General features: G+C 42.1%; 2 protein-coding genes across 3 annotated transcripts; both read right to left on the bottom strand.

Annotated features, from left to right (window-relative positions):
- Positions 1-1,773: 1,773 nt before the first annotated feature.
- On the bottom strand, positions 1,774-10,931 carry si:dkey-229b18.3. 2 transcript variants are annotated; one of them, XM_035676401.1, is made up of 7 exons: positions 9,431-10,931; positions 9,101-9,168; positions 8,611-8,839; positions 5,420-7,416; positions 4,996-5,211; positions 3,021-3,161; positions 1,774-2,754 (listed from the first exon to the last, which is right to left on the bottom strand). In XM_035676401.1, the coding sequence occupies exons 1-6, from the start codon at positions 9,774-9,776 to the stop codon at positions 3,057-3,059; spliced, it is 2,961 nt and encodes a 986-aa protein (XP_035532294.1). In that variant the 5' UTR covers positions 9,777-10,931; the 3' UTR covers positions 1,774-2,754; positions 3,021-3,056. The 2 variants fall into 2 exon arrangements, with proteins under 2 accessions (XP_035532294.1, XP_035532295.1); XM_035676402.1 differs by having other exon boundaries at positions 4,996-5,208.
- Positions 10,932-12,815: 1,884 nt separating this feature from the next.
- On the bottom strand, positions 12,816-22,605 carry chaf1b (chromatin assembly factor 1, subunit B). Its single transcript, XM_035676079.1, has 14 exons — positions 22,540-22,605; positions 21,726-21,861; positions 20,899-21,031; positions 20,591-20,711; positions 19,536-19,639; positions 19,306-19,402; positions 19,038-19,122; positions 18,688-18,781; positions 18,506-18,575; positions 18,313-18,404; positions 18,047-18,206; positions 16,842-17,417; positions 15,352-15,440; positions 12,816-13,744 (listed from the first exon to the last, which is right to left on the bottom strand). The coding sequence occupies exons 2-14, from the start codon at positions 21,849-21,851 to the stop codon at positions 13,644-13,646; spliced, it is 1,848 nt and encodes a 615-aa protein (XP_035531972.1). The 5' UTR covers positions 21,852-21,861; positions 22,540-22,605; the 3' UTR covers positions 12,816-13,643.
- Between the last annotated feature and the right edge of the window lie 3,949 nt (positions 22,606-26,554).

The following is a 26,554-nucleotide window of genomic DNA, read 5'->3' as shown; positions in this document are numbered from 1 at the left end:
ATAACCAATGATCTCACTCGTTGCCTGTGCATACAAATGCTATAGAATATATACAGGAGGGCACCACCATCTAAACAAACAGCGATGTGGTCGATTCCACGGCAGATTAAAGATTAAAATCTACATCAAGCAACTTGGGTTGCGTCAATCTGTAAAAAGCATTTTATGAAGAAAAAAGTGAGTTCACACTACAACATACTTAATGACTATGCGAGCATTTGTTATTATCCCACAATATATCACGTTGCTTTGTACACTATGGTAAATACTGATTTGTATTTATTCATGAATCACAGACCTATCTTGGGGCTGGGACTATTTTGTCTGATCTACACGAGGAGGGAGAGCTAAACAATGGGAAAAGACGCAAGCGCTATTAAGGGGGATAGATTTAACCCTCTAGATACCCCCACCCCCCTCATATTTAATGAGTTTACTCTTCATCTTACTCGGCTCTCCTTCTTAGATGCTCTTTTTACGACAAGGCCAATCAAATCTCCCCCCTAATCAACGCTTCTCTGTCAATTCGAGTCGCACGTTTTCCCACGATCATTCTGGATCTTCCGTGCGGATTATCAACATGTTGGTTTATGCATACTTTGGATTGTTTATCTCATTATTCCTTTTTTTTGTTAACACTGGCATTTTTCCCTGAATAGCTTTCTCCACTTCCCCCAGTGCTTAGTTTTATGTAATATAATGAGAACGGGAAAAATATTTCGCGAGACACAACTTTTTCCCCATCATATATATGTTTTTTGACTCGCAGTTTATATTACAGCTATAATCTTTTGTAGGGGAGGTCAGTGGTGACAGTTAGGAGAGTTATCGCGGAATATAAGTATTCATTGGCATGAAGCTGTGTATTCAAAGTCACGGTTACACACTAGTCCTTTAATGTATTCAGCAGCCTTAATTTCCACAGTTTGTGTGTTGGTGTGAACTCTATGTTGGTGTGAACTCTTCATTCCACACCTCAATATGCCTTCCTTGTCTCCTAATACTATTAATTGCTTCTACCTTTCATTGCTGTGTATTTCCTATCCCAGTCTGTTGTAGTGGCCAAATGTCCGCCAGAGGGATCAGGAGTTTCATTTTAACCTAATTGAACACAAGTCTGTATTTCATCTCGTCCAGCTGCACGTGATAATAAGAAGACCTCAATTTTAGCTGCAGATGAGTCAGTAAGAAAGGATGCAAAGATGTGTGATTCATGCGCTCTTCCTCATTCTTCCTGGATCATGACCTCCCCAGACAAAACTCCTCATCCTCCTCCCGCCTGGATAAACGCAGCATTCAGAAATGCATAACCCACTGCAGATGCATCCAACAATCCGGCGTCTATTCACCACCACTGTATTTGTGTATGCAGTAGAACAATGTCATACAGTTAATATTTTGTATGGAAATGTTTTCTCTCCTAGGATTACATGTAACAATTACTTTGTTTCTCTAAATGTGCTAATTATTTTCTAAATTCATTTTTCTAAAATTAAAGAAAAAATTCCTAAAGCCTCAAACTCCTTGTTATTGCAGTAAAATATATATATATATTAAATTTAATATTACAGGAAACAAAAAAGAAAATACTCAAATTCTTTTACAATTAATCAATGTAAATAGCTGATTAATAGTAGTTAACTGATTGTTTCAGCAGTCATCCTCAAACTCAACTCAAAACATAACTCACCCAACACTATATAATTGTGTCTCTTTCAGTTACAGTGTACAGTATATATAAAACCTCTTAATCAAAGCAAGAATAACAAGATATAAAAAGCAAAAATTTATTCAGTCTTTTAACAGATAGCAAGAGACAGCTCATTTATTTCTAAAATCAATTTGTGAAACATAAACATCTCTTCATGTGAACACATTGCATTGACTCAGTAGGAGGGGAATTTGAAGTAGAACAAGACTACGAGTGTCTTGGATTAAAGTGGAAGAAGAGATCAATAAAACATCTGTAATGACACAGTTGTGTTGATTAATATTGAGAAATTCACATTAAAAACCAGACACGTTTCCCTTTTTAAAATTGGCAGCCTTAGAAAAGACAGTGGACTACAAACAGCCTGCAAATACACATGCAGTGGTGTCACCATAAAAGCCCACGGTCAAATCCCAACTCATGGGCTATGAGAGACGAGCAGATCAATACGAAAGGAGGGGCAAACTAGTCAAGTTAGCACACCAAAGGACAAAGACCCACTGAAACACCCAAAAAGGACAGCCTCACTCCTAAGACTCCCTCTAACTTCAAGTATTCCCTCAAGCACTCGCATCACTTCAAGTATTCCCTCCGTGGAAACCTTCAATTTCATTACCACTTCTTAGGTTTACAACATAAGCCATGATATAAGTGCACTCAAAATTCATCTATACATAGAAAAATAATGATAACAATAAGTAGCAGTAATAGTTATAACAATCACTTTACATTTCATTTTATACACAACCGTGACGTTAAATCACTTTATACCGTGGCATCACATTCCCCGCCCCCTGAGTGTAATGTTCAAGTTTAACCTTCTGTAGCTACGGAAAAGCAAACAGGACCAGCAACCTTGGTTTGGTTATTTAAATAACATTAGCAATCATTGACAACAGCAATGATTAGAAATAGAGTAATTATGTCTTTTCCACAGACCGTTGTGCTTGTGTGTGACAGATGCATTATGTACAAGCTGCTGATCGATCATGTGCCTCTGGCTTCAGTCTGTTCGCTGGTGTCAGACACTGACAGCCTTCCTCCTGGAAAATAAACACCAGTGTTAAGGAACAGAATTGGAACTCCAAAGAAAATCAATGGGGATGTTGATCACAATGCACAGTGGTGTATTGACAGCTTCTGCAACAAGTCTGAAGAGTGACAGAAGAATCATCTGCACGCCCCCAACACATGAGGCTTCACTTGCACACAGCGTCGCATGAGATAACAGATGTGCAAACCAAGAATGAAGCATCTCAGCTATTCGGTTAAGTGTAGCTCAGCCTCGAAAGGTGTCACTTTCACCCACCTCAGTCTCGCTGCTTGAACGGGCCCTCCAGCTGCCTCAGGAACCGGCAACAATGCAGCTCCGGCATTTGTACAACTTGGGGTCATGGGTGCGGATGTGGTTCCGTACATTCCTCAGACGAAAGAACGTCTTGCTGCAGAGCTACACAGCAGAGAGGGTAAGACAAAGGGTTAACGGCACAGGAATGAACAGAAGAGGACATCGGAGAAGCTTTGCGAGTGACCCCAACCCTACAAATGAGACAGTAGGGATGTCACAATACCAGAACATTTGTAGTCATTACAAATAGCAGTGAAATTACATGATACTCTGTACAGATTTGATACAACAGTAAAAATGTTTGCCATGGATCCCCATTTAATATTGAGTGTATCTATTGATAGAGTCCTGATCCAATACTCTGCACTGCATTAAGAAAAAAATGCCTGCATCCAAGTTGTTCCTTAATGTTTTTTTATACTTCACTAAATAACAAGCTATGCTATAAAATAGCTTAACAAACCCGCTCTGTAATCTTAGTGTCCTGCAGTGTGTTACTTCAGCCTGAATGAACTGTATTGTGCTGAGCGTTTATTTTCCTCGTCTGTGCATCTTTTGTGCAGATTAGATTATTATATTACTCTTATTGGCCTTTGTCGCACTTGCAGTGGCGTGTTCTCCACTGCTGCTGCCCCCCCCACCCCGCGGTGGTGTTTCACCGTGGGTGGGGTTGAACTTCTGCACACACGCACGCAGCACAGCCGAGCGGAGAGACAGACAGTGGAGAGAGTGGACAACGAGTTGTACTGGGCACGAGAGCTGTGTGAGTACAAACACTTGTGCAGTTGTGACATTGAACAGTACTGTCATGTCTTAAGACTACTTGGTACCGAAGTATTGGTTCTCGTGACATCCCTATGAGACGCCATAGCAACGGAGGAGGAAATATGATTTCACAGCTGACAAAAATTGTCTTTCCATAACACTTTGTTGTCTATGCAGTAGAAAGACACAAATTAAGAATGCCGTTTGCTCATAAAGGTAGAAAACCTAAAATACATTTTCAAGCAGGAAAAAATGGGCAGTCTGGTCACAAACTTTCTTGTATTACAGCTAAACAGAACACTGAAATATGTTTCTGAAAACATTTGAGGCAAGAAAGACTAGTTACAGAATCTTTATACATTTGTATATTTGTATTCAACAACGCCTCGTTTGACAGTTTGAGCTGAGTTTTTTGAGCCACTCCTCTTTCATTCAGACTGTCTGAGGAGGCGGGCATGTAAAAACGCAGAAGTACAACCGGTAGTTTGAACAACAGACCTGGAACGGGCAAAAGTCTGCCACATGTTGCGGAAATAAGCGGGGAGCTCTGGGTGCAGCTAACAGGCTCATTTGCATATACTACCCACATTGTAATAATACAAAACAGGTTCCAAGTCTCCCTTTAAAAAGGAATAGTTTGACATTTTGAGAGCATGTCTTTCTTGACGAGACTTAGGTGAGAAGATCAATGACCATCTGAAGTTTGTGCGACAAATATGAAGCTACTGCCAGTGGCTGGTTAGCTTTGCTTAGTTTAAAGGCTGGAGACAGAGTTAGTGCATTTCTGTCCAAAAGAATTCAAATACCAGTTGTCTTGTTGGCTTAATCTGTACAGAGTATAACAAAGTACAATATATCCAAGCATAAAGTGGCATTAAATGGAAAAACCCAAAGTACTTCATAATGGTAACTCATATTCATTACTTTTCACTACTGCACCACAGTGCCTAGACCATAAGTTGGCCACCATGTGCCACAGTTAGAAAAGTCTGCTCCTTTTTTTACAACCATTTGTGTTTTTCACTACACAATTGTATTTCACTCTAAATCACAGAGTTTACTGCCTAGTGGGAATAAAATGTGCAGTGTTTTGGTGCTCCGGCTCATCATTTTCTATCCCTTAGAGTCATGTGGTTCTGGATTGTTAAAGTTTAGGAAAGCCAGGGCTTACCAGACATGGCCAGTGCTTGCCCTCGATGTGCCTGAGGCGATGCATGATTAGAGCATCACAGTCCTTGTAGGAGGCTGGGCACTGAAGACAGGCATGGGCCGCCTTTGGGACTTTGGGAGCTTGACTGCGAGGCCCTCGGAGCTGCTTTAGCCTTGCACGTCGTACAGCATCCTGCATGACACAGCTCCTGGTGCTCAGAGGGCGTCGGACTTGCTGCTGGAGATGCAGGAAAAAGACAGAGAGGGAACAGGTAAAGATGAGTTTAATGGATATACATGCAAAATCAAATGATTAGATGAAAAGGAAAGTAAGAAGTACAGATTATACTACAGTGATTTTTTCTACAGTGTTGCTCCTTTACTGCATTTCTCCTGTATGGTTTACTATGTTCCCTAAAGAAATCACTACCCTCTCATTCATTTACCTTTGGCACGGTCTTTGGGGCCTTTGAACCTGCAGATTTGGCCAGGTGAAGGGTGTTGTTTCGGGAGTTTGACCGTAGTCTCTGAACCTTGCTTTGGCTCACGCTCCTCTCCTCCCTCTCCCTCTTCACCACAGGCAGGGTGGGGGTCCCTCTGGCTCTCAGTGCCCTGTGGGGGGACTCCTCCGTTCCAAATTTCTCCCCAACTTGTGACACGGAGCGCGTTAAGCAGATATCCACGCTCTCCTCCTCTTTCTTCAGCGCCGCCATCGCACCCCCTGCTGGCCGACAAAAGCTGAACAGAAAGCCTGAGTCCAGTAATTTGATGGGGGGCTTGCTCTGGCGCTTGCCCAGGTCTGGTGAGGGAGGATCAGAGAAATGTCCGACTGGCACGGGTTCTGCTGGCTCCTCCTTGATGACTTTGTACAGAGGGTGGTTGTAGATGGACGGAGGAGGTGCCTGCTCCGAGAACTGGAGCCCACCAGGTTCATTAACCTTCACTTTCGGTTTAGTGTCCATGACCCCCCTGAGCCCCTGGGTTCCCACCTTCCTCCCCTCCTCTCTGGGCTTACACTTTGTCTTCTCCAGCTCTCTTGTGGAGCCCCGCCTGAGCTTGCCCTTTGTTGCTGGTCGGCTGCTGTTGTAACGCAGCGCTTTGACCGTTTCTATGGTGGCTTTGTTTCTGGTCTGTGTCCACTCCGAGGGGGGGGGATTGTGGGGGGTGTGGCCGTGGTGATTGTTTGATGGAAGAGGGAGACCTGAGATAGAGTATTCAGCTGGTTCTGATTTGATCCGGACTTTGTTTCTCATCAGAGACTTGTTGGTGTTGTGTCGTAGAGCCTGCGGGACAGGATGGTGGGCACTGTCGCCCTTCCTCACTGACCGCCTCAGTTCCCTCCCCCCGAAGGATGGTGCAAACATGTCTGGTAACACACCTTTACTTCGCATGCTCCTGTCACTTGGAGGGACGTGCCGCGGGACGTTCTTTGGCCTCTTGGTTTTCATCTGCTCCTTGCTGACGGGACCCACAGGCTTGGTCTTTACCGACTTGTTGAGGAGTCGAGTGTTAACAGGGTTACAGAGGGGAAGTGACAGTGTCACTTTAGCGAATGGTAGCCCTGGAGAAGTGGAACGTGGTTTCCGCCGCTTGGTCAAGGAATAGTTGTTGGCCTTCAGCTTCCTCAGTCGTTTCTTTTGTCTCCAGCCGATCAAATCTTCTGGTCTGGGGAGGAGGGCGGTCCTCTGTAACCCAAGAACATTCATCAGCTTGTACTTCTCCTGTGCTCTCGCATAATCTTCCTCATCCTCTCCAACTTCCTCTACTTCCAGCTTCACTCTCACAGGGCTACACACAGCGCTAGGCCTCAATCTGGAGTTGCACGAGAGCCGGGGGACAGAGTGAGGTTTTTTGTTCCTCCGAGGGGTCTCTAGCTTGGGAAGAAATCTCTGAACCTCCTTGGCAGCACCAGGAGTGGAGCGGAGAAGACGGGTGTTTGATGGCGATATGGGCGGGTAATTCTGTGACTGTGGGGTAGCTATGGCGTGTCGAGGTGCAGTAGCTTTCTTTGAAGAGGGAGATTTGAAGTCCATGAGCTTCATCCTGTGCGAGGGACTCAGAGGGAGGCCGTTATGGCCTTGGGGTTTCGGCGTCCTGCGCAAATTGCGTCTTGGACTTCCTTCTAAAGACTCATCTGACGTATCCAGCGTTACACTGAAGCTGTTGGTTATGCTGTGCTCTAATCCTAAAACCCTTTTCCTTTTAACTTCCCTCCGCTGGCAGTGGCGCTCATGACATGCACCTGCACAAGCTGAGGTAAAGCCCTTGCCAGGATAGAGTCGCTGTTCCTGCTCTTTCATGAGAGCCGAGCAGGCTTCCACTGCAGGCCACATGCCCAGGTGACGGGCCATGGCGATGACTTCAGGTAGGTCCTCCTGGCGAACACACAGCGTGGAGGAGTAGGAGAAATCCAGCAGAGACAGAAGGCTGTCCTCACTGAAACCTGAGGGGGACAAAAAAATAAGAGCCTTTAATTAGATATGCTGAACCCTGGTCAATCAGTGAGTGAGATGCGTGAGATGAAAGTGACTCAGTGTGAACAGAGGATCAGAGAGACAGCAGGGTATAAACATGACGGTGGAGACAGGAGACAATATAACAACTGCTTTAATCAGGGCCACTTCTGCTCCAATCTGACGACACACATCAAAGACGTAAGTAAATGAGAAGACAGACTATGGCTGTGTCCCAATTCAGGGTCTGGATCCTTCAACTCCGGATTTCTTGACCAAATACGGCACGACAAACTGATAAGGCCGACCAGTTTCAAAAGGACTTTGAAATGCAACCTCCTTTTGGCTGAATGACCAGCGGGTCGTTTGCAGCTCTCAGTTTCCTAAAAACCTGGTGGGTGTTTGAATGATTATGAGAAATTAACCTTGTAAACTCAAGCGAGGAATTGTCATGTGACTTCAGTCATCAGTCACTGGTGAATAAACTACTAGACCAATGGGAGAGAGCTAAATAATTATCCCCTCTGTTTGTTCTTGCCTGGACATGTTAATCAAAAGGACAATACAGAAACACTGATGTTGATATTTAAATGTATCATTAACTAGAGTTAGTCCATGAGCTGATTAAATAAATGATTTTGATAATCAAATAGTTGTTTCAATCATTATTTAAGCAAAATGCCAAACATTCGCTGGTACCAACTTCTCAAACGTAAGGGTGTCCCACGTAGTCATAGAAATATCTTCGCATTTGGACTGTAAAGTTAAGTAATTTGAGTATTATAATGGCCATTTTTTTTATATTTCATTTTACAGAGTCAACAATCAAATATTCTGGAGATTAACTGATGATGAAAGTCCACGTTCAAACCCCAATTTCATTTCTTGCCAACTGCTTTATGGACTATCGATTACTGAAAGTTGCAAACAATTTTGGAAGCAGCCAACCCAACTGGCACTTTAATCCTCAGTTGCAGTCCTATTAATAACTAGGTACACTTAAAGAAGAGCACTTTAATGCCCAAATGCTTCATTTTGTTGCCTCTGAAGCTCCACTGACTCATCTGGGGACATGGTGCAGGCTCAATCAGGTCTTTATGTCCAGATCCAGCCCCTAAACTGGCACAGAGCTAAAGCAGTGATGTTTTCTAGTGTCACTTTGGCCTCCAGTCATCTGTTCTTACCAGTGAGATCTATGTCTGCTTTCATGCTCGAGTCCATTTCTGTGAAAATTTCCTGGAAGTGATCGCTGACGGCCGCCAGAACAGCTCTGTGGGCCAAGTAGGGTCGCCCGTTTGTGCGCAGGGTAATGTCACAGAACAGCCCCGCCTCCCGCTGACTCCTCAGCTTGCTCAGCATGTCAGCGCTGTGCGACTCCATCGTCTTTGTGACACATTCCCTTCCGCCCAGCTCCTGAGAGGAGAAGACAGGAAGACGGAAGCAGATAGAGAGGCATCGTTATAGGAACGCGTCGTGTGAGAAAGCGCATAAAAAGTGTGAGAGCGGGATTAAGTGAGAACGAGAGCGAGAAAGTGATAATTAAAATGTGCAAGGAGGAGAAAGACGAGGAACGGATAAAAACAAAGAGGGGGCTGAAGGTTTGAGGAAAATTACCTCGGGGTTGTTTTACTTATCGGATTACAACTCCCTCTTTGACTCTGGGCTGCGACTTACCTCTGGTTTCTTGGTGCGCCGACACTCTAGACAGCCCAGGACCAAATCTCTGATCTGGAAGTACATCCCTGTGAAGAAAACATTAATGCGAACATCAGATTACATATGCCAAAGAAGACACATATTCATTTGTGGTACAACTTCAAAGACTCATTGACCTGTGTCATCTCACAGACCAGGAGCATAGTGAACAGCTGTCCTTCATGTTTGGGTAAGTTTGATCTCTGATTGAGTCAATCATCAGTAAATAAATAAAACCCTCCAATTAAAAACAGGCAAGGTAACCAGTAAGAAGACAGAAGTTAGCTGACAGAGTCCAGATGTTCCTACCTTCCCACCAGTAGTTTTCAGCCACGCATTTGTAGGTCTCCTCCAGGGAGAGATGGCGCTGACCAGGCCGCCGCCGGTGAAAGGTGGAGATGGCCTCATGTCTCCGGTCCTCGTCCAGAACCTCCCGGTAGTTGATGAAGCCCCTCTCCAGCTTCTTGCGGTACAGCATCCCGTCGATCATCTCAAAGTTGGGCGCCCACCGTGCCGAGGGTCCACACCCTTTGGAGACCCCGGCTGACTCCATCCCTCCGGCTCCCTCTCGGTCTCCATCCGACCCGGGTTTGGACGGACAAAACGTCTCTGCGTCCGCGTAATGAGCGCTGGTGTGGGTGCAGTCGCCGGCCATTTTAACCGGTTTTATATTCTGGTGTGAAAAGTAACTTTGTCCAGGCTGAGAGGGACCACAGCTTCTTCCTCTTTGAAGTAAGAAACAACAACAACAACAACAACTCTCTGTAGCTCCGGCCGGCTCGCTCACCCTTTGCGCTTTTCCCGGCGGAGAGCTGCGAGCCAAACTTTACCCACCGACCTGAAACGAAGTCCACGTGGATACGGTGACAGCAAACAGACCACCGACCTAACAATAAGTCCCAACACACACACACACAGACACACTCTCTCTCTCTCTCTAGACAGCCTGCTAACAGACCGGCGGACCCCGGTGGACGGCTACAAAGCCACACAGCTACAACGATCCGTACCGTCTCTCATTGTGGCTTATACAGAAACCTAGTCTTTCCTGGGGATACAGAAGAAAGTCACCATCAGATGGGAGTCCGCAGCATTTCACTGGAGGCTTTGTACCCTAGCTGTCAGTGAGGGCATCATCACTTCTCTCTGTCCGAACAGTCACCGCTAACATCCCTAAAATATCAACATAGTTGCACTTTCTGTTCGGGGAAAACATTCGGTCATATTTCTGTTTTCTTTTTTTTGTTTTTTTTGTTTGTAACGCTAAACATGCACACGAAATGTTCTTGACTTCTCCATCCAAGTGTGGATAATAAATGCAGCCAGGAGGAGTATCGCGCCAACAAAACGCCGAGCCAAGTGATGTAAAGTCGCCACTTTCACGGCGACCGCGTAAACAGGCTTCACCGCTAACCGCTCACCAACCGACCGTCGTCCATCTATCTCAGGGTCCGGGAGTGGCCTCCGGGGCTGGGGGACGGCGGACAGCCTCGCCGCTGGCGTTAACTTGAGATTTCTTTTCGCCAACTCGAGTCGGAAGCAACATGATGACGCAGCTATCAGCTCAGCATCGCCACTTCAACGACCTAAAAGCGAGGTTGCCTCCGCTAACAGCCCGAAATGTTACAAATCACCGCCGGGTCCCCTCAAAAGCGACCCAACAAGCTCCGGTTAGACACCCGACATAGTTCATTCCTCTCTCGCTGCCGCAAATCCAGTCTGGCGGCCAAATAGTCCAATTTTTTAAACTCGTAACCTTCTGTTTGTTGCTAATCAGCAGCCTAACTGAGCCTAGCGTTCCCCCGCCTTCAGACAAAGGCCATTAGCAGAAGCTTTAAAGAGCCTCTGCACGACGAAATGTGATTGGCCGATGGAGCTGTCACTCAAGTTAGTTTTTCTGCCATTCTAGCAAGGTAGGTTGCTCGCTACACGACGCCAGCATACTAGTATTTGCTTCACTTGCTGCCCAGTCAAGTTAAACATGATACACCTTTCTTACAAAATAAAGGATGTGAACGTTGTCGAGGTTTTTATCCTCTGAAAAAAATGACCTGACATTATTTAGGTAGAACAAATACTATCACATGATTTTAGACTTTAAAATGTTAGCTGTCACTATCATGTTAATGTCTGTTACAAATATTGTAATACAGTATTTCAGTAATACAATTGTTTTGGGTCCAATTTTGCAAAAGAATTTCAAACCTCAAATCTCAAAACACCAAATGCAACCCTACGAATTTTAGCCTCATAACCTCACACAGAACAGAAAATGAAAACATCTGTATCAAATACACCACCCAGTAGCTCAACATCACAACATTGTACGTTCATTACTGAATTAATTCATATTTAATCCTTGTTGCATTAAAACAAGTTATTATAGAATACTGCTGTCAAACAGTAGATAATTGTCATTAAAACAAAGAAATGGTAAATTTCCTCAAGATTATACGAGAAGAAATCAGCAATTTGTGCAGTGTTTGTAAATACAGATCGGGTATAGATGTGTATGACTTTACACCACAGTAAATCCTACATTCATACAAAACAAAATGAGGACTGTGATGGTCAAATGTTTTGCTGTTTTGGTTTTAATTTAAAGACACTAAACCTTACAGTTTTCTGGTAAAATGCAGCGAACAAAAATCTAAGGATATAATATTAAAACACAATTTACACCACAGAACAAACCAATATTCCTCTTTTTCTTTCCAGCATTGCCACAGCGGTGAACTCCATTAGCAATTATTATGGCAATATTAAAATAATGAGATATGCTTGCAAACACATGCTGCACAATCTGTACATTTAATTATAAGCACTGAAACTTATATGAAAGGTGTGTGTTAAGATTTAGTTTTACTCTTTGTATGTTAGGTCGGCATTTTGTGTTTCAAGGTAAGAATTTACCAACTCTTGTTGGTTCTTTGTATTAAAAGGTTTGCAGAGTGAAACCTGCGGCAAATCAATCGTACAATACTTTAATTACACTCAGGGCCACCATTGAAGACACAGGACACATCCTCTGTATTTGGAGGATTTATCAGCCTTGGAGTATTAAAACATACACGTGCTGGATGATGCCTGTATTTCAATTCAATTCAATTTTATTGTATAGCGCATTCATAACAGAAGTAATCTCAGGACACTTTTAGACCAAACTCCTTATAACATTATTTACAGAGACCCAACAGTACCAGTATTTAAGTGTCATTATGTTTAAATTTAAATTTTCTTCTGTGACAATTGAAAGTGAAGTATTCATTGTTTCTCTACCAGCATGGAGAACATTTAGATGACGTAGAGAATTAAAATCTATAGAAAATATAACAGTTACATGTAACATATAACTGGAAACCGCAAATAAGAAAAATTAGACTTGTTTTTCCTTTGCAGTCAAAAACTTCTGACCTGAGGATTTTTTAAATCCTGGCTAGACCTGAATTCATGGAGACAAACATGCATGTCTACTAGCAAACTTTGCATCATTAATTCTACATTTCTGTATCCCTTTAAAGATGTCTCAGGAGGTATAAGGCTGCGAATCCATTCAGCTTTAACACAAAGACAGCCTATGAATGATCATTTTCCAAATAGAAAATAACCTTTTACATAACTGCCAGCTGCTTGTTGTTAAGGAAGCATGAATCATTCCACAGCCCTTTTCTGCAAACCGCTTAAACATGCCACATATATGAAACATCCTTTATTAGAAAATGAGAAAATGACTCTTAAATGCTTGACAATGTTGAGTTTTTCCACTCAAGTTGTTTGTCAACAGTCTTAAGATTAAGACTGTATTCAAAGGCCTCACAAGGAAATAAAACCTGAATCGCTTTTCTTTTTTCTTTCTCAGGCTTTCAAGGGCAATTTGTTTTACAATCACATATTAGTGAAGAGATGACAGAACTTTCATTTTTTTACAGCAGCACTTAAGCATCTGAATGTAAAAAAAAAATCAAATATAATACAATTACCTCAATACTGTATAATACAAAACACACACGACTAAAAAAAAAAAAAAGGTTAATTCAAGCACACTTACTGCAATGCAGTTTGTTGTATAAGTGAGTACATTATCTGAGGTTTAAGCTTCATCTAGTAACATCAAGTACAGACAATATCAGCCCCTAATACAATGCTATTGCACTGTTACATCCACGGGGAGCCTCAGTGGTTTTGTACTGAGGCTTCTTTAAAGGACCAGTGTGTAAGATTCACTGGCAGTGAAGATGAAGATGGCAACTTCTTCCCCTTCAAAGCGTGTAGGAGGAACTATGATGGCTGCAAAAAATGTCCCTATGTAGCACCAGTGTCTGTCCGTTCCGCTACGGCTACTGTAGAAACATGCTGGTTCAACATGGCAACCTCCATGGTTTCAGGTGATTATACACTAATCAAAACCTAGTTATCTTTAATATATTCCATTTTTGCCAATAGATCCTCTTAAATGTTACACACTGGCCCTTTAACCTTCATCCTCTGCTATATGTACTCTTTTCTGATATTCCAGTAAACACTAAGCCTGGGTGACACTGGTGTTTGCTGGGGGTTCGCTGGTCTTGGGCCGTTTGGACTCTGGAGGCTGGCACACTGGATCGGTGGGAGGAGAAGGACGCTCTGGAGAAATAGAAATGAAAACAAATCAGTGACAGAAGGGTTACACATTATAGCCTGTTTCTGTGTAGACTATGGTCCTCTGCTGTGATGTAGAAACCGTATGTAACTATAGTTATTTATTAATTTGAGATCTGTGAACATGGCAGTGAAAGTTAAAAAGAAGTTCGACTGAGCAAGAAACATGAGCAGTTCAAATGATCATACAAGCTTTAAAAGGTTATATATACAAAATTCACTTGCCACTGGATGTTGTACTAGAGCATCAGCATCTAGACCAAATCAATGCGATGGAATAAAAACTCACCAAAACCATCTTTGTTAGTCTTTCTAACAATCACCAATGCTGCTTTTGTCAAAATAAACCCCTTAATTCACCGAGTTAGATGAGAAAATATCAGGAAAAAGGGCTGCAATGGCTGCAACATGAGCCAATGTTGGAGACCAATACGCCCGTCAAAGCCACTAGAAGTGATCCCTACAGATATAGACCTTCTGTTTAACCAGGAAAAGCTGCAGTATCACAATTGCTCGCCACCAGACTCAATAAAAAAACATCCCAACTTCATTCAAAGTGGACAAACAAAATAAAACTCACTAAAACTGTCTTTGTTAGTCTTTCTACTGTCACCAACTCTGGTTTGTTCAAAATAAAACCTTAATTCACTGACGTAGATGAGAAAAACAGCAGATTCAGTCACTCAGCTTATTCTCAGCTCGGGACAACATTTCTGCACGATATCTCTACATGGCAAATACCTTACAAAGTTTACAGACCCACACCCTGGCCTTTGGCCTGCCGGGCTTGCCATAGCACACACACAATGAAGGATTATTACTGTTTTGAGTGTGCTAACTTCCGTTTTACCTCTAAACAACGTGGTTCGGGCTATCAGGCTATGCTATTAGTTTATTTACAACTTGTCTGATCCTCTCATTGCTTGTGTTTCTTGCTCCATTGGACTTTAGTGTAACAATGTCACAGTGTTCTTAGGTTTCAGCACAAGTTTACTACAAGTTTATCATACCCACTGGAAATGATGGTGAAAACTATAAAAAATAAGCCCCAAAATGTAAATGGTAAAATCGTTTGAGTTTTTACATGCTTGCTTTTTTTTTTTGCCAAACTATAAAAAACAATACATACAGCAGATGTCAATTAAGTGTCTGGATTTATAATAATATTGTATATCGAGGCACAACAAGAGCACAGTTTCTTTATAAATACACTGATCACAACTAAGGATGCACCAGTCCGGTTGTGGCCTGACTGAATGGACCGGGACATGACAGTTCATTACAAAGTTTGTTTCTTCTTACAGTTACTTATCTTTTAGCGCAATGGCAACCCCTGGCCTCATGTTACCTTACATAAGAATGCCTCCAAGGAGTTTAATGCAGTGAAGAATACAGATTTAAAATTTGGGAAAAAGTGTATAATCGGATACTCTTATTCTACTCGATATCAGGTGAGAAAAGTTGGATTGATTCATCGCTAATCATAACAGACTGCGGGACTGAGGCTGCCAATGAAGGCAGCATCGTACATGATTTTCAATCATTAAACTTCTGTTGTGAAATTTGCAGCCAAAGTGGTTGCTCTCACTAACCATGTTTGGCCTTCTCGGTGGAGGAGGGAGTGCGGAACAGTGAACTAACAGCTGGAACTCTTGATGCAACGGGAGTCAAAGATACTCTCCTGTAAACAAATAGATAAAGCATGAATGGTAGAGACCGACAGAAAACACACAGGCATATAATAGGACAATAACTGGACTCTTCTACTTCATTTATCCCGTTTTTCTTCTCTGGATTCAGTTGTTGCATACTAGTAAAACTAGTCAAGACTAGCCAAGGCAAACGTTCCAAGTTACAGATATGAGGCAAAAACAAAAGCTTGTGCAGACCTGCCATTGTCTACACACAGTCTGTCAGAGTGATTATTATTTTATTGTCAGTGGGGGGTCCAACGAATCCCTCATACCAGACAGGGCTTTGTTCTCACTGCCAGTACTAAGCACATGCACACCGACAAAAACATCCCATTACAGCTATTTATATTTGTCCTGAATTTATAGAAAAACATAAAAAAAAAAAAAACTCCCTTTACACATTTTAAATAACTCTTCTTACTTTTTAGTATTCATCTCTGTAAACTGCATCTTTAAATATAACCAGCTTAGTTACTTTAATCATTAGTGGGGGAGGGAGGTGGATGCAGTATGCTCTGTGTAGTTACTTCCTCAGTCTGACTCACAACTTATTTGAATAGTTATTTCCATAAATTACCATGTATACGCTTGTGTGAGGCAGCACATGCTTTCTTCACACTGCCTAAAGTACATGCAAACACTGTTTTAAATACCCGTAATGAAAGAGAGCGTTTAAATTACATTAATCTTGCTGCACGATTACTAACTAAAGTTTCACAGCGGCCCCGTTATGACCCCCAGTGATGGTTTCAATATACTGGCTTCCTGACACATTTAGGATTAAATTCAAAACCCTTCTGGCTACTTTTGAGGTGTTATACAATTTGGCTCCACCATAGACAAAGTTTAAGACTATTAATGACTACGCTTTTGTTGCCCTAGTTATATTATTATATTGTGGAAGTCTTCCTCTGGGGTCAGATCAGAAAACTGATCTAACTATTTAAATAGCTATTCAGATGCTTCTATCAGATTTTTTGCTGTGAAGCACTTTGTAACCCTGATTTTGAAAAGTGCTATACAGTTTAACGTCAATTACATAACATAAAATCACACAAATAACAAGTGATTGGCAGTGTGGACACTTCTGCACAGGGGTCAGTAACTAAGAGACACAAAAGTGTTCACATCATCTATCTGAATATTGCCATAACAAAGAAAAACTAATTCAAAGTTTCTAAAATATTATACAATTATTAACCAACAATGTAATAATCATTATCATTAACTCTCGCCTCTCCTTATATGCACTGAAATACCTACATGCCAACAATCAAAGCTTTGCTGTGCCTTTATACAGAGCTTCACACTTTAATAATAAAGTAACTCACGCTTTGCCCTTTACTCACTCTGACAGAATAAAACATGACGACTGGATATGCATTTACCTTGGGGTGGGCCCCTTCGGGGTGGTTGTACCCTTAGGGGTAGTGGGCCCTGGAGTATTTGCACTGTTGTGGACTTTTGGGGTGGAGGGAGTGAGGGGGGTGATGCGTGGCTGGGTTGTGGAGGAGTTGGTAGGGGTGAGAGGGGCAACACATGGTTGGGGAGTAGAGGGTGCACTTGTGCTTGCTGATGTTGGGGTCTGAGGGGCTGAAGGAGCTGTGGCTTTAGGGGTGGAGGGCTTTCCCCAGCCCTCCAGGGTATTGAGGGTGATCCTACGGGGCTGAGGTTTAGACTTGGCACTGGGGGTGCTCTTCTTCTCCTCTGGGGGGGTGACAGAGGGGGCATCTTTACCAAGGCTGGTTTGGGGTGTGGGAGTTGGGGCTGAGCTTGGTAGCTGGGTCACAGGAGATGAGGTCCTGGCCGATTTCTTGCCCTTTTTCTCAACACCACTGTTTGGGGCAAAGACCTCAAGGGTGGGGGGCTCCTTCAGTGGAGTGCCCAGCTCCCCAGGAGAGAAGGACAGGAATGAGCAATAGCCGTCTGTAGAGGACACAGCTAGGAAAGAACCATCACGAGACCTAAAGAGGATATAATAGAAAAACATGTCCGTTTTTAAATGAATATTTATAGTAATATTGTGTTTAAGAGAGGTTTATTTTCCCACAGGTACAATGAAACATTTCTTGGTCACTGTAATATTTCCTCCTGTCCATACAAGCAGAGAATAGATTGTTTCCTTATGTAATTCCAATCTAAGATATGGGGATAAAAATCCACAGTTGTCGTTCTATGTAAAAATATATTTGTCCCATAAAATGAATATTACCACTCCCTCTAGAAAAGCTGACCCTCTGTGACAATGTTGATGGATTTATTAAGATATGTCAGCCAATATTAGACATGGTGGGTGGATCCCTCTGGTCTGAACTTTGTACTATGTAATTGACAATATTGGATCTGACAACATATTGAGTAATTCAAATGTATTTATGTTATCCCAGTCGTGTATGTGGATGTGTTTCTCTTCTATTTTGTTGTGTATTGAGTTGGTAAAGTTGTGACCCCTGCTGTTTTTGTGTTTTGTTAAGGTAGTTAAAATGATTTTTATACACACACCACCTTATGTGTGTACCTACAGGACACACACCACAATTCACTCCCGCAAACAAAGATTATTCAAAAAGGTTTTAGCTAAGCAAGACTTTACCATGTAAGGTCGCTGAGTGTGTGGTAATGGACGTTGGACACCAGGCCGAAAGGAAGGGTCTGCTGCGTGTCATACAGAAAGATGGAGTCCTCAGATGCCACAGCAAACACCATGCGGTACGGCAACTGGAATACATTGGGAAGAGTCTGTATAGAACCATCTGTAGAGAAGAAAGAGAAGAAAATGAGGAGCACATCCAAGTAAAATAGAAGGGACTTAAAGGGTGCAGACAATAAAAAAAGGGAGGACTTCATTATCATCCTTGCCTTCTCCTTTTTTGGTTCTCAGTTCAAAGTAGATGGGGCAGCAGCGGACAGCCAGTGTAGCTTTAGATGGACATGGTAAGTGGGCAATAGGCCTAAAACACACAGACAGGGATTTGTGCATCAATAACAGCGTCAATATATCCAACATTGACTTTGAAAAACTATAAATATCACAGCATGCCACACAAGTTACCTCTTGAGGCTCTTCCTGGAAAAGATGTAGGTAGTATTTATGACGTTTTCTCCGATCTCCACACATCCAGCTGAGGTTAAAAGGGGTGACAGCAGAAGACAGAAATTGGTATATATAAATTATCATTATGAAGATATTATACACTAAACCTCACCAGACAAATGAGCATGCTGTGTAGGTACCTGGGGCGAGCAGGAAAGACCCATCTGGTGTGAATGAAAGACGTCGAAAAAATGACCTCATGCTGTCATCATGGAACATTCGGTACTGCTTGACCTGCAAAGATTAAAAGAAAAGGTACATATGTTACATGCCTCACTCACCTGACAGCAAGGCAGACTTTTTTTATTTTAAGACCAAATTCCCAAATATGGAATTAAAAGACAAATACTAGGAAGTTTCATGAACAAGTTTAGCCAACAGGTGGCAAAAACAGGAACAGGAGTGAGAATAAAGAGTTTCATGTAGAATAATAATAATAATCTAAAAAACACAATGACTCAACTGAGTGTAATCAAACGTTTCTACTGACCTCTCCCTCTGCAAGCGGCCCAGAGCTCATTTTACTGATACAGAAGGCCTTCTTCTTGGTGTGAGTACTGTAGACACGCATCACTCTGAAGGAGAGAAAAAAACAAGAACACCTTAAGCCTCAAGGGCTGCTGAAACCACACTATCACTGTGACTGTGACTAGCTAAGCTTCAGCAAATACGAAACAGAAACAGAAACAGAAACAGAAAGATTAGACCCATTCGGCAGGACATATGTTGTCTGAAAAAGGGTGTCTGTGTTGTTCTACCTGTCACAGCTGAGAGTGGCTACATATTGCCCCAGAGGATCCCAGGTCACCCCCTGGACGTAGCTCTTATGGTCATTCAAGATACATAGCTTCTGTCCTAAAAACACAAAAACAGAACCAACGTAATTTATACAAAGCCAAAATAACCAAATTTGCATTATTAAAATACTTTATAACAGATTAAACTGAATCAGTGGAATATACATAGATATCTATGACTCTAAGCAAACCTTTGTTGATGTCCCACATAACAGCAGTGTTGTCAACAGACCCAGACACCATGAAATTTCCATCTCGTGTCCAGCAGATGTCATAAACATCCTCTATGTGTCCTCTAAACAAAAAAAAACAAATGATAAGAAAACTCTTCGTAAAACAACACTGCTGCTACAAATTTAGATCACTCAAATAGCAAATTGCAAAATGGACATCTCTTATCTCTCCCACTTGTCTGACCTCAGTGATTTTAAGTGCTGACATTGAAAATGTCTGACATGTGACAGTCAGTTTTGCAAAGGAAGCTAAACTGGGAGACACCAGTGAGAAGATAAAATATGACTAGATACAAAATCACTGCTGCACTGTGGACTATATGTCAGGGCAGGAGTTTACAACTTCAAAATATCCTCAAGGTGTGAATGAGGGTGAATTCGTTTTTTTTGCTGATCCGGTCTGAGTCATTTAACATCGAGTACCTGCTGATACAGGGAGTTTCTCCAGAGTTTGATGCTTCGGTGCAGCCGTTGCGCAAGTTACCTGAATGAACTGTCTGTATTCTGATGAGTATTTATTTCTGTCATCACTACAGCTTTTGTGCGGATTACATGAATTAATTACCCTTATTAGCTTTTTGTTCACGGGGCTCTTGTTGCACTTTAAGTAGCGTAGTCAGTGTGGTTGTGTCGGCTCTCTACCACTGTCTGTCCCTCTTTTTACTGTTTCACCACGGGCGGGGCTCTCTGTGCTCTCAGAGCTCAGCACAATAGAGAGGCAGACAGCATACAGATCCGACAATGGCTGCACCGTGCATGAAAGCTACACAAATAAAAACAGCTGTGTGACAGCTGGCATAAAACGATTGGGTCAAAACAGCTCAATATAGCCAATACCAACCTTTGAGATTGGATCAGGTCATCCCTAGTGTGAATTATTTTATCCTGCCTTGACAACTGCACGGTGAACAATAGAATTACAAAGTAACAGTAACCACACAGTGCCACAGCCTGAGGGTCTTTAGAGGTAGAAATTGTCTTAAATTCTTGACTGGCTCAGCAGAATTGTGTACCTTAGTGTCTTGACCACAGACCAGCTCTCCTTGTTGAGCTGAGCATCTTCATCCTCCTGGAAGATGGGGGTCTGCTCAGGCTCCTTAGAGTCATTGAGCTTCCACAGCAAAATCGCTGCATCTGAAACCAAATAAAAACCACACAATTACTAAAGGCCGGTGTATTTTGTATTTTAGCCGTAGTACCATAGTAGAATTTCTGTTTAGAGAATAACATCCCCAATGTCTTAGTGGTACCTTAATAGTGACCCTTAAGACTTTACATAGCACAGATTTTCCCTTGCATCTGTGTGTTACATGTGACATACCATCTCCTCCTGAAGCAAGCAGCTCTCCATTAGGGCTGAAGCGCACTACGTTGACAGCCTTGGTATGTCTGGCCAGATTAGACAGAAACTCCACCACGGCCTTCCCGTCTGGGCCCGTGTCTACCCGCCACAGCTGCATCGACATCAGGGTAAACGGTCATTAAACAGCTTACATACCACAGCTAAAGGTAAATATAAACCGATTATTTACTCATTTTTACTCGAAGTCATATTTTGTAAACATATGTAAGGTGTGTTTTGCTAGTAATTTGCGTATCAATCATACAACTTCATTGTAAAATATGGCGGCTTGAGGATGACTTATCTTACGGTATACTATTTGATTACAAATGTACAAAAAGAAGACGATTCTTACTGCTTTGCTCATACCTATTGATGTATTTTTAACAGGTTAAATATGTAAAAATCTGGTTAATGAAGTAAGCGCTGTTTGGGGAATCCTGTGTGTGACACATTCACCCATTTGAGGTCCTGGGAAAGGCCCTCATTATGTCCTGTTAAGTATGTCAGTATGAAAATGCTTATTATTTGATATATATTGATATTATGTGACGTTTTCTTCAACAGAAAGCACAAAGCCCATTCTTTTTGGACCTGCACATTTGCCATTACACCAGCAACCATTAAGTTTGCTTTGATGGTAAAGTCCATGCGCATAGGTAAAGTAACATTTGCTTTGTGTGATAAATCCATGCATGCAAAGATTTACATCATGGCCATTAAAGTGACTCTTGGTCAGACACATCCGTTATCTTACAAAACTGTTGGTTCATCACTGCATTACAAACCAGATGTTCTCCACTCACTCTGACTGTGGTGTCCACTCCAGCTGTGGCCAGCCGATGAATGCGTCCATCTGAGCTGTGCTGGAAGTCCAGACTGTAGACTGGCTCCTTGTTGTGCCATGCGATCTCACACGTTACCAACTTCATTTTGTATAACCTCAGGAAGGAAAACACATGATACTTCAGACTAGGGCTGCACAATATGGTAAACATTCATATATGCAGTTATGTTGACAGATATTACGATTGCAATAGGATTCATGATTAGTGGGAATTATAGTTTTTGCATCACAATTTTCATTGGGATATTTTTTTTTTAAAACCATAATGATGTGATATTTGTTTGAATCTGTAACAAACCTGTTTTCTTACACCAATAATAAGATTTGTAGGCCAGAGCATCTCTGCAGCACGACAGTGCTTCATTATAATGCTGTTATTCTGTTGATTTACATATTACACTCGGCCATATTGCAATTTCGATAATATTTCAAATAATTGTGCAGATCTACTTCAGACAAATTTAAATGGTCTGGTATTTGCTCAGCAGCTAGCACGGTCGGATATCTACATGTTGCACAATATGGACCCTGTATAAAGTAACGCAGAGTTAATTAATGTTAATTTTGCCACACAGTCACTGAGACTGCTACAATTAGCTAACGTAACATCGTTAGCGGCTCTGTTAGTCTGATTTGTGGCTGAAGTTATGGAGGAACCACAACAACATGTAAGTGTGTACATGAGTCACTGTTCGCTAACAACTATGCAAATATACAAAATACAAATACAGTTTTATCTGTTTATTCTTTGGAGTTATATCGAAGTAGCTTACAGTGTGTTACCGTCTCCGTTGTCCAGCTGAAACGAGCAGTAATTTCCCGCGTATGATTCGTTCAAAACTTCCGGTTGAGTAGGCTGCAGTGATTGGACGAAAACCCGGAAAAAGAGGCGACTTTCGGTGTCGTCACTGTATATATGTCTATGCGTCCCCCCCTTTTTTTCTTCTTCTTCTTCTTCTTCTTTTTGTTTGATTGGCGGCTGGCATCCAGCTTCCCCCCCTTTTTTTGGGGCACGTTCAGTTTTATTCAACCTCGTAGGAGTAATAAGATTACAGTGGTAAACATATTGATTACATTTCAGTTCAAAATGCTTTATTGGCATGAGTGTAGCACTATTGCCAAAGCATTAAGATGTTAGATTGAACTAAAAAATAAAAGTTATAATTCATAAAAATCAAGAAAATAATTTATTTGTTTGTGACTAAATTGTTCCGACCTGCGTCTCATCCCCACTCTCTCTACCTCCCTTTCCTGTCTATCTTTGGCTGTCCCCCTGTCAAATAAAGGCGATAAAAAGGCAAAAAAACATAACTTTAACATTTACAGATGTAATCATACATTAATGGTTTATGTAAACAAAGTTTAAGTTTAAACATTTACCTTTCCACTACCCTCTCAAATTGTGTGAAAGATATTTGAAGATTTGTTGACTAAACTGAACTGGTGGCTGTAAAGGTTACCCAGTATTAATGATCTGTAAAAGGTGGAAGACTTTAAGGTTTGTTGAAAAGCTGATGCTAAACTGAATAGATGAGAGCAGCCCATCCTGGTACTTTGGCCTTGCTTCAAGCCCCGCCCCCTTTTGGGTGAAAGCAGCACCTTTAATTTGACTGGCTTTACATATAAATTCTGAGGTCTTAAAGCAACAGAGCTTTTCTTTTACTGCCTTTTGCTCTTTGGGGAAGTAAAGAAAGTCATAACATGGGTTTTATATTGTCTGATATGCAAGATGTGATGCAATTTTACAGCTTGATGATTGAATGATACACTGCAGTCTGCCCTTTTGTCCTTGGGCAGTGCAGCAGCGACCAGGATGGTTGATAGATGAGGATGGACTCGATGATGGCAGTGTAGAAGGTGCACCATCATTGTCTTTTGGTAGTTAAACTTCTTTATCCGCCGCAGGAAGTTACATCCTCTGCTGGCTTCTTGGTGAGAGCTGATGTTCAGCTCCCACTTGAGGTCCTGGGTAATGATGGTACCCAGGAAGCGGAAGGACTCCACAGAGTCAACTGGGGAGTCACACAGGATGATGGGGGCGGGTGGGGCTGGGTTCTTCCTGAAGTCCACAACCAACTCCACTGTCTTTAGAGCTTTTAGCGTTGTTCTTGCTGCACCAGTTCACCAGATGGTCACTCTCCCATCTGTAGGCGGAATCAGAATCGGGGTGGTGGTGTCATCCGGGAACTTCATGAGCCTGACGAACTGGTGACTGGAGGTGCAGCTGTTGGTGTACAGGGAGAAGAGCAGAGGAGAAAGAATGCAGACTTGGGGAGATCTGAGCTGGGATGATGGTGTTGAAGTCCACAAACAGGATCCTGACATGGGGAGTGCAGGGCCATGTTTACTGCATTGTCTACAGACCTGTTGGCTCTGTAGGCGAACTGCAGGGGGTCCAGGAGTGGGTCCGTTATGGCTTTCAGGTGGGAAAGCACAAGGCGCTCAAAAGACTTCATGACCACAGAGGTGAGGGCAACAGGTCTGTAGTCATTGAGTCCTGTGGTCCTTGCTTTTTTGGGGACGGGGATGACGGTGGAGGCTTTGAAGCAAGCTGGTACATGACATGTTTCCAGTTAGGTGTTGAAGATCATTATACTCAATGTAAATTAACTGGACACTATTTACCATTCTATACATGTGGTGTCACTATTTCTACTGCATTGTAATCTAAAACAATGTCTGGGCCAGGATAGAGGCCTTTTGAAACCTCCGTACCAATATGCCTGTTTTGTTCATTCAGTCCATGTTCTCTTGTCATTTACTCATCAGTCATTTCCCATTTATTGAATGCCTGACCATGATGCACACACACCCACAGAGTGACAAAACCACCAACAAACATTTACCACATGGACCCTGTGACAGTTACTGACATATGTCACAGCAGTCTGCGTTGTCACCATTTACTGAGTGAGTGATTATAAACATTACTGTTGCTAGTGAATTATCATATATTTTATTTTTTGGCATACTCTTATAATGTGGTGAAAGTCAGCAGAAAAATGAATGGCAAAGGCAATAACATGAAAGAATTATCAAAAAAGTGAAAACTTCATTCTTGACGACTGAGCAAATGCGTGTGTAACATTAAGCAGAAATGGACTATTAAATTTCAGTGGCGGCTCCTGACAAATTCCTCAGGGGGGGCAACTGTTGCGATGATGGCTAAGATGACCCATTCAGTGGGTAAAATAATAATTAATACTAATAATTACATTGCATTGTCTAATTTGGTTTTCCTGTTCAACCACTTGATGGCAACACCAGACATGAATTGTACATACTGTCCATATGCATCTTCGATGCTTCATGTTTCTTCACCTTTTCCAAGAGATGGTGCATATCAGTGACACCTGTCTTTGTCCAGGCAGTGTCCGTGTTGGCATGAGGGTGAATTAGGACACAGGGGTAGCAGAACAGAGCATTAGCCACTTCACACCCTGCTAGCCATGTTTTCCGCTCATACCAGCTCCGGGAAAATCTGCAACTGTATGTTTTTCCAGCTTTTGTTGACACCTGCTTGATATTTAAATTTGGTCTAGGTGGTCCGAATTCTTTAATAGCCAATTTATGAAGATTGCTTCAATGACTGAACGGTAATTCCCTCAATGAAATGATGGAGTTGCAGTTACTAGCCATGTCGATCTTGCGGTCTCCCGACGCGTGCGTGCGCTGTGCGTATCGTCCGAGCACGCATCAGTACGTATGGCGAGTCACGTTGGGGCAAGCCCTCCCGGAGCCCATAGAAATAAATTGTAGGGTCCAAAATTTGAAAAAAAGAATCTCAACATGTAAGTCTATGAGAGCGCCCGGGGTGATTTTCAGTCTGACTGAAATCGCCCCAAGGGGGCGGGGCTGCTGGTTGGACAGTGACATTCAGGCTGCTGATTGGACAATAATATTAAGACCTTTATATACAGTCTATGATTAAGACTTAGACTGGCAAAATAAACTCTTTTTTTCTCTCTTTTTTCGTGTGGAGGGCGGTGCAGTATCGCCCACTATGGGCCAGCCGCCCCTGTTAAATTTATAGGTATGTTTTCATTAGTGAAAATAAGAACTATTGTGTTATGATTACTTTAGAATGTACATGTACAGAGGGACCATTTTTCTATAGTAACCCAGAACTGACAAATCAAACACTGCATCTAGATAGGGCCTTTCACGTTTCGCATACTCTTTGGAAAGGTGAGCTGTATTCAGTGTTACCAGAGGTACATTTCTAAATTGCACATTGTTCTGCAATTTTGGTCTTGTACATGTAGTCAGATAGATGGTAATGGTAAATGGACCTGTACTTGTATAGCGCCTTTCTAGTCTTCCGACCACTCAAAGCACTCTTACACTACGTGCCACTACTACTACCTCTCTGTATTTTCATTCATCATTTCATCTGTGTAGTTCAACCTTTGTTCACAAGGTGTTGACCTAGGTTTACAATCTTGCATGTTGAACCTTTCCAGGATTTTTTCCACATATCTCTTCAACGACATTTTTACACAGTTCTCACTGTGGTCAGAATCAATACCAAGGAAATGTTTCAGTTTACCCAAGTCTTTCATCTTCAATTTTGCTGTGAGCATCTCCTTTACAGTCTTCAATGCATTTTTATCACTTGTAGCAATTATCATGTCATCAACCCATATTATCATGATCACTTTCTCTTTTTCTGTTTCTCTCTTAAACACAATGATCTGCAGGATTTTGCACAAAGTTGTTTTCACTTGGATACTAAGAAGAAGAAGAAGAAGATATACTTTGGGGGAAATTGTTTTTTTTCACTCTTTT

This window comes from Morone saxatilis, unplaced genomic scaffold, assembly GCF_004916995.1.
Source record: "Morone saxatilis isolate NCDOM2014 unplaced genomic scaffold, NCSU_SB_2.0 Contig5, whole genome shotgun sequence".
In the NCBI taxonomy this organism is placed as follows: Eukaryota; Metazoa; Chordata; class Actinopteri; family Moronidae; genus Morone; species Morone saxatilis.
This window is presented reverse-complemented; position numbering and strand designations above follow the sequence as displayed.